Source organism: Talpa europaea (genome assembly GCF_964194135.1).
Source record: "Talpa europaea genome assembly, chromosome: 9".
In the NCBI taxonomy this organism is placed as follows: domain Eukaryota; kingdom Metazoa; phylum Chordata; class Mammalia; order Eulipotyphla; family Talpidae; genus Talpa; species Talpa europaea.
This window is the reverse complement of record NC_140076.1, coordinates 69,184,504-69,198,215: the sequence shown is the minus strand read 5'-3', so window position 1 is coordinate 69,198,215 and position 13,712 is coordinate 69,184,504. Positions and strand designations below refer to the sequence as shown.

At 55.4% G+C, this 13,712-nt stretch overlaps 2 protein-coding genes across 4 annotated transcripts in view; one reads left to right on the top strand and one right to left on the bottom strand.

Annotated features, from left to right (window-relative positions):
* Positions 1–2,495: 2,495 nt before the first annotated feature.
* HK3 (hexokinase 3) lies at positions 2,496–11,877 on the top strand (the record flags this gene model as incomplete). 2 transcript variants are annotated; one of them, XM_084243489.1, is made up of 17 exons in its annotated part: positions 2,496–2,652; positions 2,841–2,995; positions 3,087–3,206; positions 3,302–3,397; positions 4,270–4,369; positions 4,461–4,644; positions 5,124–5,279; positions 5,429–5,662; positions 6,125–6,285; positions 6,404–6,543; positions 6,630–6,749; positions 8,590–8,685; positions 8,858–8,957; positions 10,829–11,012; positions 11,086–11,241; positions 11,414–11,647; positions 11,733–11,877. In XM_084243489.1, exons 1-17 carry the CDS (start codon positions 2,565–2,567, stop codon positions 11,875–11,877), a joined length of 2,469 nt encoding a protein of 822 aa, XP_084099615.1. In that variant the 5' UTR covers positions 2,496–2,564. The 2 variants fall into 2 exon arrangements, with proteins under 2 accessions (XP_084099615.1, XP_084099614.1); XM_084243488.1 differs by having other exon boundaries at positions 2,550–2,652; positions 5,990–6,285.
* A 1,160-nt stretch (positions 11,878–13,037) lies between these two features.
* Positions 13,038–13,712, bottom strand: part of UNC5A (unc-5 netrin receptor A) — a gene marked incomplete at both ends in the record, with an annotated part of 59,790 nt that continues 59,115 nt past the window's right edge. For both annotated transcript variants that reach the window (XM_084243192.1, XM_084243193.1), the window contains 2 exons: positions 13,038–13,203; positions 13,431–13,609. In XM_084243192.1, coding sequence (XP_084099318.1) covers positions 13,038–13,203; positions 13,431–13,609 — 345 coding nt within the window. The remainder of the gene's footprint in view (positions 13,204–13,430; positions 13,610–13,712) is intronic.

Here is a 13,712-nt window from a genome sequence, read left to right as displayed (position 1 = left end):
CTTAATTTCCTGTGACCTTGGTCCCCATCAGCTCCACAGGCCTCTACTTCAACTCCCCTTCCCACGATGATCTGAGGACCAGGCTCATGTGGCTGTGTGGTGAGAGCCCAGCCCTGTCTCAGAGTCCCTTACTGAACGTGTTACCCTGGGCTCTGCTTGGAACCAGACTCTCCCGCACAGAGGAAAAGGAACCCACATTTCATTGAATATGTCTTCCTGGCTGGCCATTATTCCACCCTTTAACAGCTACGGTCTTCTCAGCCTCATGACCCTCTGAGAAGTGGGTGCTATATTTGTTCCTACTTCATAGAGGAGAAAACCTGCTCAGAGAGGTGAGTGATAGGGTCAGACTGACCGGTGCAGCAAGTTGCTCAAAGGAGCCACCAGTGTAGCCATATTGAATTGACCCTGTCTGAGGCTTTGCCCTCGCTCTCCTGGCTGTGGCCTCTTCCTACTCTTCCTGCAGGGAGGACTTCAGTAGCTGCTCCTGGCTACTTCACACCCATCAGATTCGGTCAGGGAAGTCCTCCATAATCTTTTGTGGCCTCTGCCCATCTCCCAGTTATTTCTTGCTCCTCTCACTGTACCCAGGAGGAAAAGGAAGAAAAACATCCATTTGCTCAAGTCATAGACTTCCCCAGAACTGCTATTGTCATTAAACTGTGATAAAACACCCCTTATATCTGAACAGCACTTTACACTTTCACATACATTATCCCCTTTAGTTCTTTTGTCACCACAACCACTCAATCAACAAATCCTTCATGAGTGCCTGCCTGGAGCCAGCTGCTTTGTGTGGATCTGAGCTGAGGACAAGACCCAGCTCTTGGTGTGCAGGCCTTCTGAGTATTATTATTCTCTCAGTTTGATTTGTCACAGGCCAGGCCACATAGCCAGGAAGTGGTGGGTGAAGACTCAGATATAAATTTTCTTATTCCAGGACCCATGGGATTTCTTCACTTGCAGACTTCATCAGCTTTGGGTTCTTTTCAGGAAATTGCTAATTTTTATAAGACTTCATTTCACATGTGTGTGGAAACATCTCTACAATCAGTGGGCCAGGCAAATGATGTTCCCTCTCTGTGCCTCAGTTTCCTCATTTATAACACAGGACTCATCCCTCCTAGTGCACATGACTGCAAAAAGCATCTGCTGTAACATAAACTTGGAAGGAAACATCTGACGCCACTTAGGATCACTTGCCTCAGAGGTGTTCCCATTCCCTCCCTAAAGCAGGGGTACAACCGAGTCTCCCTTCTCTCCCTCCATGGGCAGCTCTTTTAGCTGGTTCTCTCTGCGTGCCTGAGTAGTTACTTTTCAGGTACAAGTCCCGTGGCATCTGAGGAATGGTATCCCTGGGCAACAGCAGGTGGGGGCCGGGGAAAGGTTAGGCCTTGGAGAATGCAATCACAGGGCCGTGAGTCCCCAAGAAACCCAGGGAGGCCCTTGGGGCTTCTTTGATGAATGGGCCAGAGGGCCCTTAGGGGAGTTCTCCATCCAGAGATGGAAGCTTCCTCATCTCAGTCTTCCATTGGATAAGAACATGGTGTCCCACCCTCTGCATCCCGGCCTACCTACTCTGGTACCCGCCTGGCCCTGCCTTACCCCAAATTCATCCTCTTCTTCTGAAGAAAAACCCTTTACACTCTTTCCTTAGATCTTCAAATGACTTGTTCCCTTCCTTCATTTAGGCTACCTCCTCAGGGAGACCTGCCCTGACCAAAATCCCAAAATCCCTCTTCTCCTGCCCACTCTCTAAATTCAGTTCCTGCCTTTCTTTTCTACCATCACTACCAGAACTATATTACATGTTTCTTTGCTTATTTTCTTCCCCTACAATGGAGTCCTAGCTCCCCAGTGTAGGGCTGGGTGGGTCACGCAGTGCACAGGGCTTGGAACAGTGGGCAGCCAGTGTCTGTGGGAAGTACGGCCGGCTGATGGGAGGGATGGCTCCAGGCTCTCCTGTGCTGGGCTTGCTTAGGCTCCTCCTGAGTGGATTGGGAGAGGGAAGCACCTGAACTTGAAGTTCATTCACGCCCTTGTTCATTTGCTCACTAAAAACAACTGCCTAGGTTCTGGCAAGCCAGAGTGGATCTGTAATGTATGTGGCTGGAAAGGCCTCGTCAAACTTCAAATTCAAAGAAGTGAAGGGGAATGTAGGGAGCTGAGCAGGAGCCAGGAGAGAATGGAGTAGGAGGCGGAGGCAGGTGGGTCCTCCTTCTAGAAAGGAGTGTTCTGAGGATGTGAGCTAAAGAGAGTTGTGCTTGTGTGAAGAGGCCAGGAGGCAGACATGTACCGGGAGACAAGCCAGGCTCCAGAGGGCTCAGGCACGGCACACACCATCTCTTGGGGAAACCAAGGGATGAGTTCTGGTCTGGACTGGTGAGGGGTTGTGGGGATGAGCTGAGCAGGACTAGACTCTGTTTTGGCTAGAATCGGGAAACAGGGCTAGGTCAAGCAGATCCAGATGTCATTCTGTTTCTCCCCAGGTGCAGGAGTGTCTACAGAAGTTCAAGGTGACGGAGGCGCAGCTGCGGCAGATCCAAGCTAGCCTCCTGGCCTCCATGGAGCAGGCACTGAAGGGGCAGGCCAGCTCCGCCTCTGCTGTCCGGATGCTGCCCACCTTTGTGGGGTCTACCCCACATGGCACTGGTGGGTGGCATAGACTAAGACAGGGGGCCAGCCCTGGGGAAAGTATTTTGATCTGGAAATGGGGCACGTTCCTTATTCCCATCCCTATTTCTAAGGTCCCTTGCCCAGATTCTGTGGGCTTTGGGGGTGTTTCAGGCAGGCAGAAGGCTGTCTTGCCAGCTGTGTGCCTATGATCTTCTTGCCCCCAGAGCAAGGAGACTTTGTGGTGCTGGAGCTGGGGGCCACAGGGGCCTCACTACGTGTTCTGTGGGTGACCCTGATGGGCACTGCTGGGCCTAGGATGGAGCCCCAAAGCCAGGAGTTTGTGATTCCCCAAGAGGTGATGTTGGGTCCCGGTGAGCAGGTGAGTGCTCAGTGCTTAATCCCTGGAGCTTGCTGGGCAGTTGGGGCTCCAGTGTGCAGAGCTGAGCCCCCACCTGTCTCCTGTCCCACAGCTCTTTGATTTTGCCTCCCGCTGTCTGTCGGAATTCCTGGATATGCTCCCCTTGGACAAACAGAGTCTGCAGCTTGGGTTCAACTTCCCCTTCCCTTGTCACCAGACGGGCCTGGACAAGGTAAGGCAGAGTGGGCATGGGGATGGAGGGTGGAGGCTGTGATGGGCAGCCCCGTGAAGATTGTTGGAAGAGTGACCCAGCATTTCTGCCCCCAGAGCACCCTCATTTCCTGGACAAAAGGTTTTAAGTGCAGTGGTGTGGAAGGCCAGGATGTGGTCCAGATGCTGCGAGAAGCCATCCAGAGGCAGGGGGTGAGTGGAGGCAGGGATGCTGGGAGGGCTGCCTGTGCAGACCACACCAGCTACCCACAGGCAATGCCAATGCTTCTGAAAAGACCTGCTTTCCTTTCCTGTTTATATTCTTTATTGTGTTTAACCCTGGGTTAAATGCTGCATCCATTCCCATGTTATAGGTTAGGAGACTGAGACTAAGAAAAGTCAAATAAATGTTTAGGACTCTTGTGGAAACAGGTGAAATGACTTGATACTGTCATCTAGTGGGGAAAGCATTCCAATGACAGCTCATCCCTGCTGAGGAGCCCAGTGACACTGGGTGTGCTGGGGAGGGCCACCAAGACAGAACAGGGCCTTGAACAATCCGTTTGCCAGGCGTATCATGCTGGCATTGGGCAGGTATGTCCTTTCAGAGAAGGTCATGAACACAAGTCTGGATGTGTGAGAAAGGGTTCTGTCTGGACTCACTGCTATGGTGTGTGAGTGGCAGAAGTCAAGGCTGGAAGGAACAGGCTTGGGAAGGAGGAGGCCAGGAGGAGGCCCTCTCGAGGAGGTGTCTAGGGTGCAGTCTTCAAGGTGCCATGCTTGCTCATCTCACCTGGGTCCTGTGGGGAGCACAGATATTCTGGAGGTGATGACTGAGGTGGGAAGTGGAGCCCTCCAGGGCCTGAGTTGGGGGTGGAGGAGGCAGGGTGGGTGTGGAATGGGAGGAAAACTCTCTATAGGGTGGGAGATCCTGGAGCATATGGTACCCAAGAGTGCAGGCATGGGGACGCACATGTTTAATGGGCTCTGGGTATCTCCATTGAAGCCCCAGTCCTGCCCATTCCCCAGGTTCTCTGCTTTGCCCATGCAGGCTGACTATGACCTCTGCCCTCTCCATTGTCCAGGCCTATAGCATCGATGTGGTTGCCGTGGTGAATGACACGGTGGGCACCATGATGGGCTGTGAACCGGGGGTTGGGCCATGTGAGATCGGTCTCGTTGTAGGTGAGCTGCGGACCATTTGTGATGGTGGGTGGTGGGTGGATTTGTGCATGGCTGCCTGGTGGGCAGGCCCTGATGGGGTCTTCCCTGCCAGACACTGGCACCAATGCATGTTACATGGAGGAGGCACGGCATGTGGCAGTACTGGATGAGGACCGGGGCCGTGTCTGTGTCAGTGTTGAGTGGGGCTCCTTCAGCGATGACAAGGCCCTGGGGCCAGTGCTGACCACCTTTGACCATGCCCTGGACCACCAGTCCCTGAATCCTGGTGCTCAGAGGTGAGCCAAACTTTTGTTCCAGGCCCCATCCCTGCTCTGCTTTTCTCTCCCTCTGCTATCCCTCTGTTTGAGCCCTCCAGCCATTCTCTCTCTCTCACTTGAAGGGTCTCCAGGTTACCCCTTGGGAGGGCCTAGACAGACTCAAAGAAGGAAGGGTTTGAGGTTCTAGAATCCAGAGTTTTCAGCCTTTCCTTCTCTTCCCTTATTCTTGACTCTGGACAACCCTGACAGATAGGGCAGTGGAGGAAGCTGAGTAAAGTGTCTACTGTCTTCCTGTGGGTTATGCCAACCTCAGGAGCCCCCTGAATCCCACCTAAGCTGGAAAAGGATGCAGCAGGTTCTGGGTAAAACACCTATTTCCTGGGAGACCACCTGCTTCTGGAACCTCTAGTCTAGGGACCCCAAAGTAAGTTGGAGGCAGGACAGGGTGAACTGAGGGTTTCGGAGAGGCTCTGGCTAGCAACCCTTCCCACTTGCAGGTTTGAGAAGATGATTGGGGGTCTGTACCTGGGTGAATTGGTGCGCTTGGTGCTAGTTCACTTGGTTGAGCGTGGGGTCCTCTTTGGAGGCTGTGTCTCCTCCTCCCTGCTGAGCCAGGGCAGCATCCTCCTGCAGCATGTGGCTGAAATGGAGAGGTGAGTGGGAGAGGGGAGCGGACTTGGACAAAGGGATCTCATCTTGGGAGAGGGGGTATGGCTCTGCCCATAGCATAGCCATGGGGTTTTCGGCCAGGCTGGGAGCTTCTGGGCTACTTGAGCCCCAAAGCCGCACCCTGTCCCCCCAGCTTCTCAGCCGGGGCAGCCCGTGTGCAGGCTGTCCTGCAGGACCTGGGCCTGAGCGTCGGGGCCTCGGATGCCAAGCTCGTGCAGCAGGTGTGTGTGGCTGTGTGCACTCGGGCTGCCCGGCTCTGTGCTGCTGCCCTGGCCGCTGTCCTCACCCGCCTCCAGCACAGCCGGGAGCAGCAGACGCTTCAGATTGCTGTGGCCACCGGAGGTGGCGTGTTTGAGCGGCACCCCAGGTACTGGGAATACACACGAGCTTGTAACAGCAGGTAGCAGGAACACCAGTATGCTTGTGGTAGCACCTGGAGGGTGTGGGGCAGTGGGTACGAATGGTACCCAAACAGTGTGAGGGCCAGGTGGGACCCGGAGGTGGGGGGCGGCCAATGAAGTCAGAGGAGAGAAAGGATGCTTTTCCTTGGCTGTGCAAAGGAGGAGTTTTCTGGGGTGCTGGGCATATGATTGTTGCACAGATGGATTTAGAATTAAACTGATTTTAAGTAATGGGGCCTGGGGCTTCAGGACTGGGTACCAAGCCAGGGTGTGCCTGGTATGTGTCTGTATAGGTTCCTCAGCATTCTACAGGACACAGTGATGCTCCTGGCCCCAGAATGTGATGTGTCCTTCATCCCAACGGTGGATGGGGGTGGCCGGGGTGTGGCAATGGTGACCGCTGTGGCTGCCCGCTTGGCTGCCCACCGGCGCCTGTTGGAGGAGACCCTGGCACCATTCCGGTTGAGCCAACAGCAGCTAGCAGCGGTGCAGACACAGATGCGAGAGGCCATGGCCAAGGGGCTCCGAGGGGAAGTCTCCTCCCTCCGCATGCTGCCCACTTACGTCCGGGCCACACCTGATGGCAGCGGTGAGGACCTGGACTGAGGGTGGGGCTGGGACACAGGCTCAGGGAGTTACCCAGTGTGCTGTGATGGAGCCAGCTCTGTCCAGCTCTGTCCTGGCACTGAAGGTCTCTGTACCCACAGAACGAGGGGACTTCCTGGCCCTGGACCTTGGGGGCACCAACTTTCGGGTCCTTCTGGTGCGTGTGGCTACAGGAGGTGTGCAGATCACCAACCAGGTCTACTCCATCCCTGAGAGTGTAGCCCAGGGCTCTGGACAGCAGGTACCCACAGCCTGGGCCTGATGTAAGGAGTGGGGAAGGATTGAGGCAAGAGGTGGCCCCATACATTGGCTTGCCCTATCCCTCAGCTCTTCGACCACATCGTGGACTGCATTGTGGACTTCCAGCAGAAGCAGGGCCTGAGTGGGCAGAGCCTCCCCCTGGGTTTTACCTTCTCCTTCCCTTGCAAGCAGATTGGCCTGGACCAGGTAAGGAAGGGAGGACCAGGAGAAGTCATCCCTGGGAGCTCGACCCCTACATACCCTTCCTGGAGTGGGTAGGAGGCCAGTGAGAGGGCTTCAAGTGCCCTGGGCCAGCTGGGGGAGCAGGTAGAGGCCCTGGTTGGTTGGGTTTGAACTCGGTCTCAGTTCCCCCAGGTGTGGTGTGCCTAGGTGGAGGGGGTGTGGTGAAGTGGCCTGGAATGCAGGACTCTAAAGAGGCCTAGGATCAGGCTGTGGACTCCTCTGGGGCTGGTAATGAGCAGGAGAGTCGGGTGATGTCTGGGCTCCTCAGAATCAGTGTATGCTCGGATAGGGACTACATGAGGGACATAGGGGCTATGTCACCTCCAGCGTTGGTTCATGGACCAATGACACCCAGGGGAACCACATTTGTTCCGCTCTCTTGAAGGGGCTGCTAGCTTTCTCTCCCCTTCCTGCCTTTGCTGTGTCTTCTCAGGGCCTGGCTGGGGACTGGGTGTCCTCATGAGAGTACTCAACTCCCTACCTGGGGCCTGTCGTGGGGACAACTCCTCCAAGAACTCTGAGCCAGGTGCTCAGGCATCTCTTCTGTCAAAAAGGCTCTTGTGACCAGGAGCTCACTAAGGGTGCCATTGTGTTCTTGCCTGTGCTCATCCACTCCACCATCTTCACAGTCCTCGCACTCTGCTCCCACTGTCACCTTTCAGACACTGTCCTCAGCTTTCTTTTACATGGTGATCCTTTGAGTCAAGTAATCATCAGGGCCTTCTTGTGGGTCTGCTCCACTCTAGGCTAAGCTAAATGCACACACCTGATTATTCTTTTTCAAGTGGGAAGAGCATGTGGGACTCAGTATGCATAGTGAAGCATGCAAGAAACACAGTCTTCCGCATTTCCTATCACTTTATTGAGTCCACAATGTTTTTTGGGGGGAGAACATCATGTTAGTCAATTTGGATCTCTTCTCCACAGAGGGGCCCATCTTGGCTGCACTTGTGTACAGAATGGGCAGACATGGGGGACTCAGGGAGTCACCCAGACTCCAGTGGTCTAGACTCTGCTGCTTCCTCTTGTGGGTCTTGGCATCTCCGTGGTCCATAAATAGGGAAGGAGAGAGGCCTCCTCTGCTCTCAAATCACCCAAATCCCTCTGTCTCCTCCCTCCCCCACAGAAAAGGACATAGGACTCCTTTCTCGGAAGTCATCCAAAATTCGGCTTGGCCGGATCTCCCCTCTACACCTGCCCCCCTTCTCCAAGCTGGTGTGTGGGGGGGTCTTCCCTTGTCTGGGAGCAGGGAAGCTTTGCTATTACTCATGATCTGGTCTCCTCTAGACTATCTCTTCTCTTCCTCTCTCTGGTTTCTATTTTTGAGACAATGAGTGTAGAATATCTGTTGTTACATGGCTAAAGGGATAAAAGGAAATAATACTGGGAGAAATTCCTTCCATTCCCATAGCTCTTGCTAGTTCTTTCTGAAAGACTAGAATCTGTGGTCTGCCCCTTTCTCATACCTACGCAGCACTCACTTTATCAGCTCTGTTCATTCCTAACCCAATTACAAAGGGCCATTCCTTCTGGGCAAATGTCTTAAGATGGCCAGACCCTCAGATCCATTGAGGCTTCTAATAATAGAATGCGTAGATCTGTGGCTTATTAATAGGTCCCTTCATACCAGAAGCCTCCCAGGGAGTTGGGAGGGGGCAGACGGCAGAGTACTCAGCCTTATGGCAGAGTGGACAGGGAATCCTGCCAGGGAGGGAGATATTGTGTACACTGAAGGGATCCAAGCTTTGGAGAAACAGAGTAAGATACATCTACAGCTTCCTGCCCCACCTTGGCCCCATTGCAGGGCATCCTCCTGAACTGGACGAAAGGCTTTAAAGCATCAGACTGTGAGGGCCAAGATGTTGTTTGTCTGCTGCGGGAAGCCATTGGGCGTAAACAGGTAAGGGGTCTGCCTCCATAGTTGCTTTGGGGCTTTCAGCAGACCTTGAGGGGAGCAAAGGGTCCCCTGCTTTGTGACAGGGGGGCCCTCTGCTGTAGAGACCTTTGGGTCCAGCACCAGTTGCCGTGACGACCTCGTTGCCCAGCAACTAGCAGCATCCTTTTGTGTGCAGGGAGTGGAGTTGAATGTGGTTGCCATTGTCAATGACACAGTGGGGACCATGATGTCCTGTGGCTATGAGGATCCCTGCTGCGAGGTCGGCCTCATTGTCGGTGAGGAGGGGCCCTACTGTTTGATGATAATTCACTGCCTCCTGGTGGTTTCTTGAGTTAGATGTTCCCTGGCTTGGGGGATATGGGATTATCCCCCTCTACCCAATAGGGAACTGGAACCCTCTATCAGGTAAGGGGGGTCTAGCTCAGCTCAGCTGCTGTCTCACAGTCACTTAAGCTCTCAAAGACTCCGTTTGGTCACTGTTCAATGGATCTGAGTTTTGGAGTCATACAGATTTGGGTGGAAATACGGGCTCTGCCACGTGTACCTGCGGGACCATGGGCAAGTCCCAGAGCCTCCATTTCTCTGTCTCTGAGATGGAGAGTCATAATGCCTGTCTCAAAGGGACATGAGGATGTAACGAGAGGGGGCAATGCCTGGCATGATGCCTGGCTCCTGGTGCCATGGTCCCAACCAGTGCTAGGAACTGTGGGGCAGGGGATAGAGATGGAGGGCTGAGAGTCCTCCAGGTATTCCAAAATTTTAAGTCTATATTAATCACTTATCCTGTGGCCAACTGAGGGATGGATGAAGGGACAGGAAGACAAGAAGAAGGAGAACTCCCTGCCTTCTCAGAACTGACCATCTGCCAGTGGCTAAGCCCAGAACATCACATGGCATTCACAGAGAGATGAATCTGGTTCTGCAGGCCAGAGTGATGAGGTTGAGAAAGCAGTATGAGTGGGACTTAGGAAGAAAGGATCCAGTTAGGTGAGGGAGGACTTCCACTGATCCCTGGGCACTGGTCTCTTAGAATACAAGGTCCGCTCTGGCCTCCTGCGAGACCTGGGTCTTCTTGAGAGATGCTGTGAGAATAAACAACTGGATGGAGAAATTTTGGGTGGGCCTGTTCAGGAGACCACCTGCCTAGAGCTGACTGAGTGTTGGGGAGGAGGGAGATGCCTTTACCCAGGGTATGCCCTCTGCTTGGAATGCCTTTCCTTTCTGTGCTTCTTGACCTCAAATACAAATGTCACTTCCTCTCTGTAGCCTTGGAAGACTCACCAGTCATCAGGGTCCCCACAGTGCTCTTCTTTGCATGTCTATTTTTTTTTTTTATTTATTTTTTTTAATTTTCTAGAGGCATGTCTTATTTATTTATCTATTTGTTTGTTTGTTTGGTTTATACATGCACTGGGTACAGTCAGAAGCGCGGGAGGGCGAGAGAATTCACCAGAGCCAGAGCGGGGAGCAGAGCAGGCAGAAGGACCGAAGTACACTGCTGAGGGGAGCAGCGGGCGGCAGGAGAGGTCTGCGCGCCATGTGGGACCCTCCTCCGGTGGCCGGGGAGCAGCCGGGGATCGAACCGGCGCCGCAGAGGCCGCGGGCAGCTTCGCAACCCAGCACTCAACCGCTGCGCCACCTGGGAGGCCCTGCATGTCTATTTAGACAACACACTATCAGAGTTGGCTGCTCATTGCCCAACCTGTGGCCACTGTGGGCCTCGTTTTGTCTGAGTCCTCTCTTAGTCTTCAGCTCCTGGCTCACACCTGCTAGTTTGATTAAAGGCCTTGATGGCCAGTTTGGGAAGCGTGGGCTCTCACCCGCAGGAAGAGGCCTGTCATATACCTCCTAATGGAATGACATTTTAGCAGCACGTGGGCTCGCATGACACATGCACTGATGGCGGTGCTGGTGGGGCTTCAAAGTAGTGGAAACCTGGAGGAGCTGATGCTGGAGGGTCAGCGGCAGAGGTCTGTGGCAGAGATGTCAGAAAGGTGGCAGGACCAGCACCTTGGACAGGTTGTGAGCATGGGGTAACTGAGAGGCAGGGAATGAGCCCAAATTTTGCCCTCTCAGTATGGGAAGGGCTCAACAGGGCCTTGTCTGCCTCAGTCAGTGGCTCCTACCCCATCGGATCTCTCTGCAGGAACTGGCACCAATGCCTGCTACATGGAGGAACTCCAGAATGTGGCAAGTGTGCCCGGGGATTCTGGCAACATGTGTATCAACATGGAGTGGGGTGCCTTTGGGGATGATGGCTCTCTGGACATGCTCAGCACCTGCTTCGATGCACGTGTTGACCAGGCATCCATCAATCCCGGCAAGCAGAGGTATGGGCTGGCCCTAGCAGGATGGCTGGCTGGCTAGGTCTCCTGCCCTATGCAAAGACATGATTTTGTGCAGGTTTGAGAAGATGATCAGTGGCATGTACCTGGGGGAGATCGTCCGCCATGTTCTCTTGCATTTGACCAGTCTTGGAGTTCTCTTCCGGGGCCAGCAGACCCAGCATCTTCAGACCAGGGACATCTTCAAAACCAAGTTTCTCTCTGAGATTGAAAGGTGCATGAGACCTACATTACCTCCTCCAGCCTCCCAAAGGAGTCTCTTTGTCCACTTTGGGTGAAGTGCTTGTTGGTGGGAGGTTCACCCCAGAGGATGGAGAAGCCGTGAGAGAAGTGGGTAGTGACTGCAGGACCCTGGTTCTCTGTGCTCTGTTCTTTCCTATCCCCAGCGACAGCCTGGCCCTGAGGCAGGTCCGAGCCATCCTGGAGGATCTGGGGCTGCCCCTGAACACAGATGATGCCCTGATGGTCCTGGAGGTGTGCCAGGCTGTGTCCCAGCGGGCTGCCCAGCTTTGTGGGGCAGGTGTGGCTGCCGTGGTGGAGAAGATTCGTGAGAACCGGGGCCTGGAAGAGCTGACCGTGTCTGTGGGGGTGGATGGGACCCTCTACAAATTGCACCCCCAGTGAGTTTGGGTGCTGGGCTGGGGAGGGGGCCTGGCCAAGGGGGCCTGGTTAACCTGGGCTTACTTTAGCCCCTCCCCCTCACAGCTTTTCCACTCTGGTGGCGGCCACAGTGCAGGAGCTGGCCCCTCGCTGTGTGGTCACTTTCCTGCAGTCAGAGGACGGATCCGGCAAAGGTGCAGCGCTGGTCACTGCCGTTGCCTGCCGCCTTGCCCAGAAGACCCATGTCTGAGGAAGTCGCCAGGAACCAGCCTTGTTGGACCAGGTTCTAGACCCGACTGTTTCCCCAGTCAGGTCTAGTAACTCAGGACTCCCAGAACAGCCTGTGTGTCCCTTCTGTGGCTATTGATCTCAACCCCTGGCTTTCCCCGAGAGAAGTAGCACTTGGGTTAGCAATATATATATATAATTTATTTACATTCACGTCCGCTAAAATCCCTACGCGCCCCGGCGGCCGGGCAAGGCTGTGTACATAAGGCCAAGTGTAAGTGCGTGAATGCACTTGAGACAGAGTCAGGGCACGAACTTCACATGACAGGCCCCACATGGGGTTACCGGCCAGCCCCAGGAACGGCACGCCACGGCATGCACACTTGCCATTGACCAGCCCGGGGCTCCCATTGCATATTCACATGCCCCACTGGGCAGGGCTCCTCGAAGCTGGGGGCTGGGGGAGGAAAGGGAGGAGCTGTTGGGTGTCCCTGGGTGGGTGGGAGAAGGGCAGCATGTGAGAGGCAGATGTAGACCGACACCAGGCATGAGAGACGTGAGCAGCCTCCGGTGTACAGCATGAGATGCGTGTGTGTGGAGGGGATGCGTGTAAGATGAGCACACGAGACATGCGTGGGCACATACCCGTGTGGTGGTCATGTGCCTGAATCCAGGGGCCTCCCCCTGTCGGCTGTGGCCCCTTGGTCCTGCAGGCTTGGAGCCGGGCCTCTCAGACGTGCCCCCTCCCGGCAGGCACAGAAATGTTTGCATAAGGTCCAGCTCAGACAGGAGCTCTGAGGGCCATGTCCCAAGCCCAGGGTGTGCGTGCATGCCCGTGTGTATGCGGCCCCCGGGCCAGGGGCAAGAGGAGAGGTAGCATCACACGCACAGACACACACACAGACAGGCTGGGCCCAGCTGAGGCTGAGGCACTGTCCACCCTGGGCCCCGGGGGCCGGAGCAGAGTCAGAGCAGGCGGCAGTCCCAGCCTGGCCAGGCAGGCCATGGTGGGGTGGGAGTGAAGGCCGGGCCTGAAGGACCAGTGTTAAGGGACAGTGTCCGTCAGGCAGGGGCCTGTTCACGCAGCTCTCCCGGTGTGGGGAAAGGGCCCCATCTGGCTTCTGCCTGTCCCTGGCGGGTGCCAAAGCTGGTGAAGTGTAGACGTTGTGGGCCTGGCCGGCCTCAGCATTCGGCCTCGGATACTGTGAAGAGGCCAGCGTCTGGCTGGCCCAGTCCGGCCACTGCTGCAGCCAGCTGACTGAGGTTGCCATTGGGGAAGTGCCGCGCCTCCCATAGGTTGAGGATCATGGCTGTGGGACTGGGCTTGGAGGCAAAGAAGCTGAGATGGCTGCAAAGGAAGTAGAGGAGCTTGTCACCAGCCTGCCCGCAACTCAGGCTGTCCCCTCCACCCCTGTGCTTACCCGAGGGCAGGGAAACCCCTCCACCCTGGTACCCCAGATGCCCCAATTGCTGGTGGGTGAGGCACAGGCCTCACAGGGCATCCTGTCCACCCCACCCACCCAGGCTGGACAGCAGATGACTTTTGCAGCTCCTCCTCACCCATCTCCCACCCACCTGTCCAGGTGGAGTTTCTGCGCCAGAGTCCGCCAGTCGGCACTCCGGCTGCAGGGTGGGTCCAGGCTGGTAATGATCTTCTGCCGAATGAGGAAGGGGATCTTGAAGGCACTGGGGCCCACTAGGGCTGGGACCCCCCCTTCACTCTCTGGAGCCAGCAACTCAGCAAATCTCGTGTCCTGGGGGAAGGGAAGGGTAGAGGTGCCTCTTAGAACTTCCAGCCCAGGTCCATGGGTGCCTCCCACTGGGGGTGACCCAGATCACCCCAGAACAGGTGGGGGG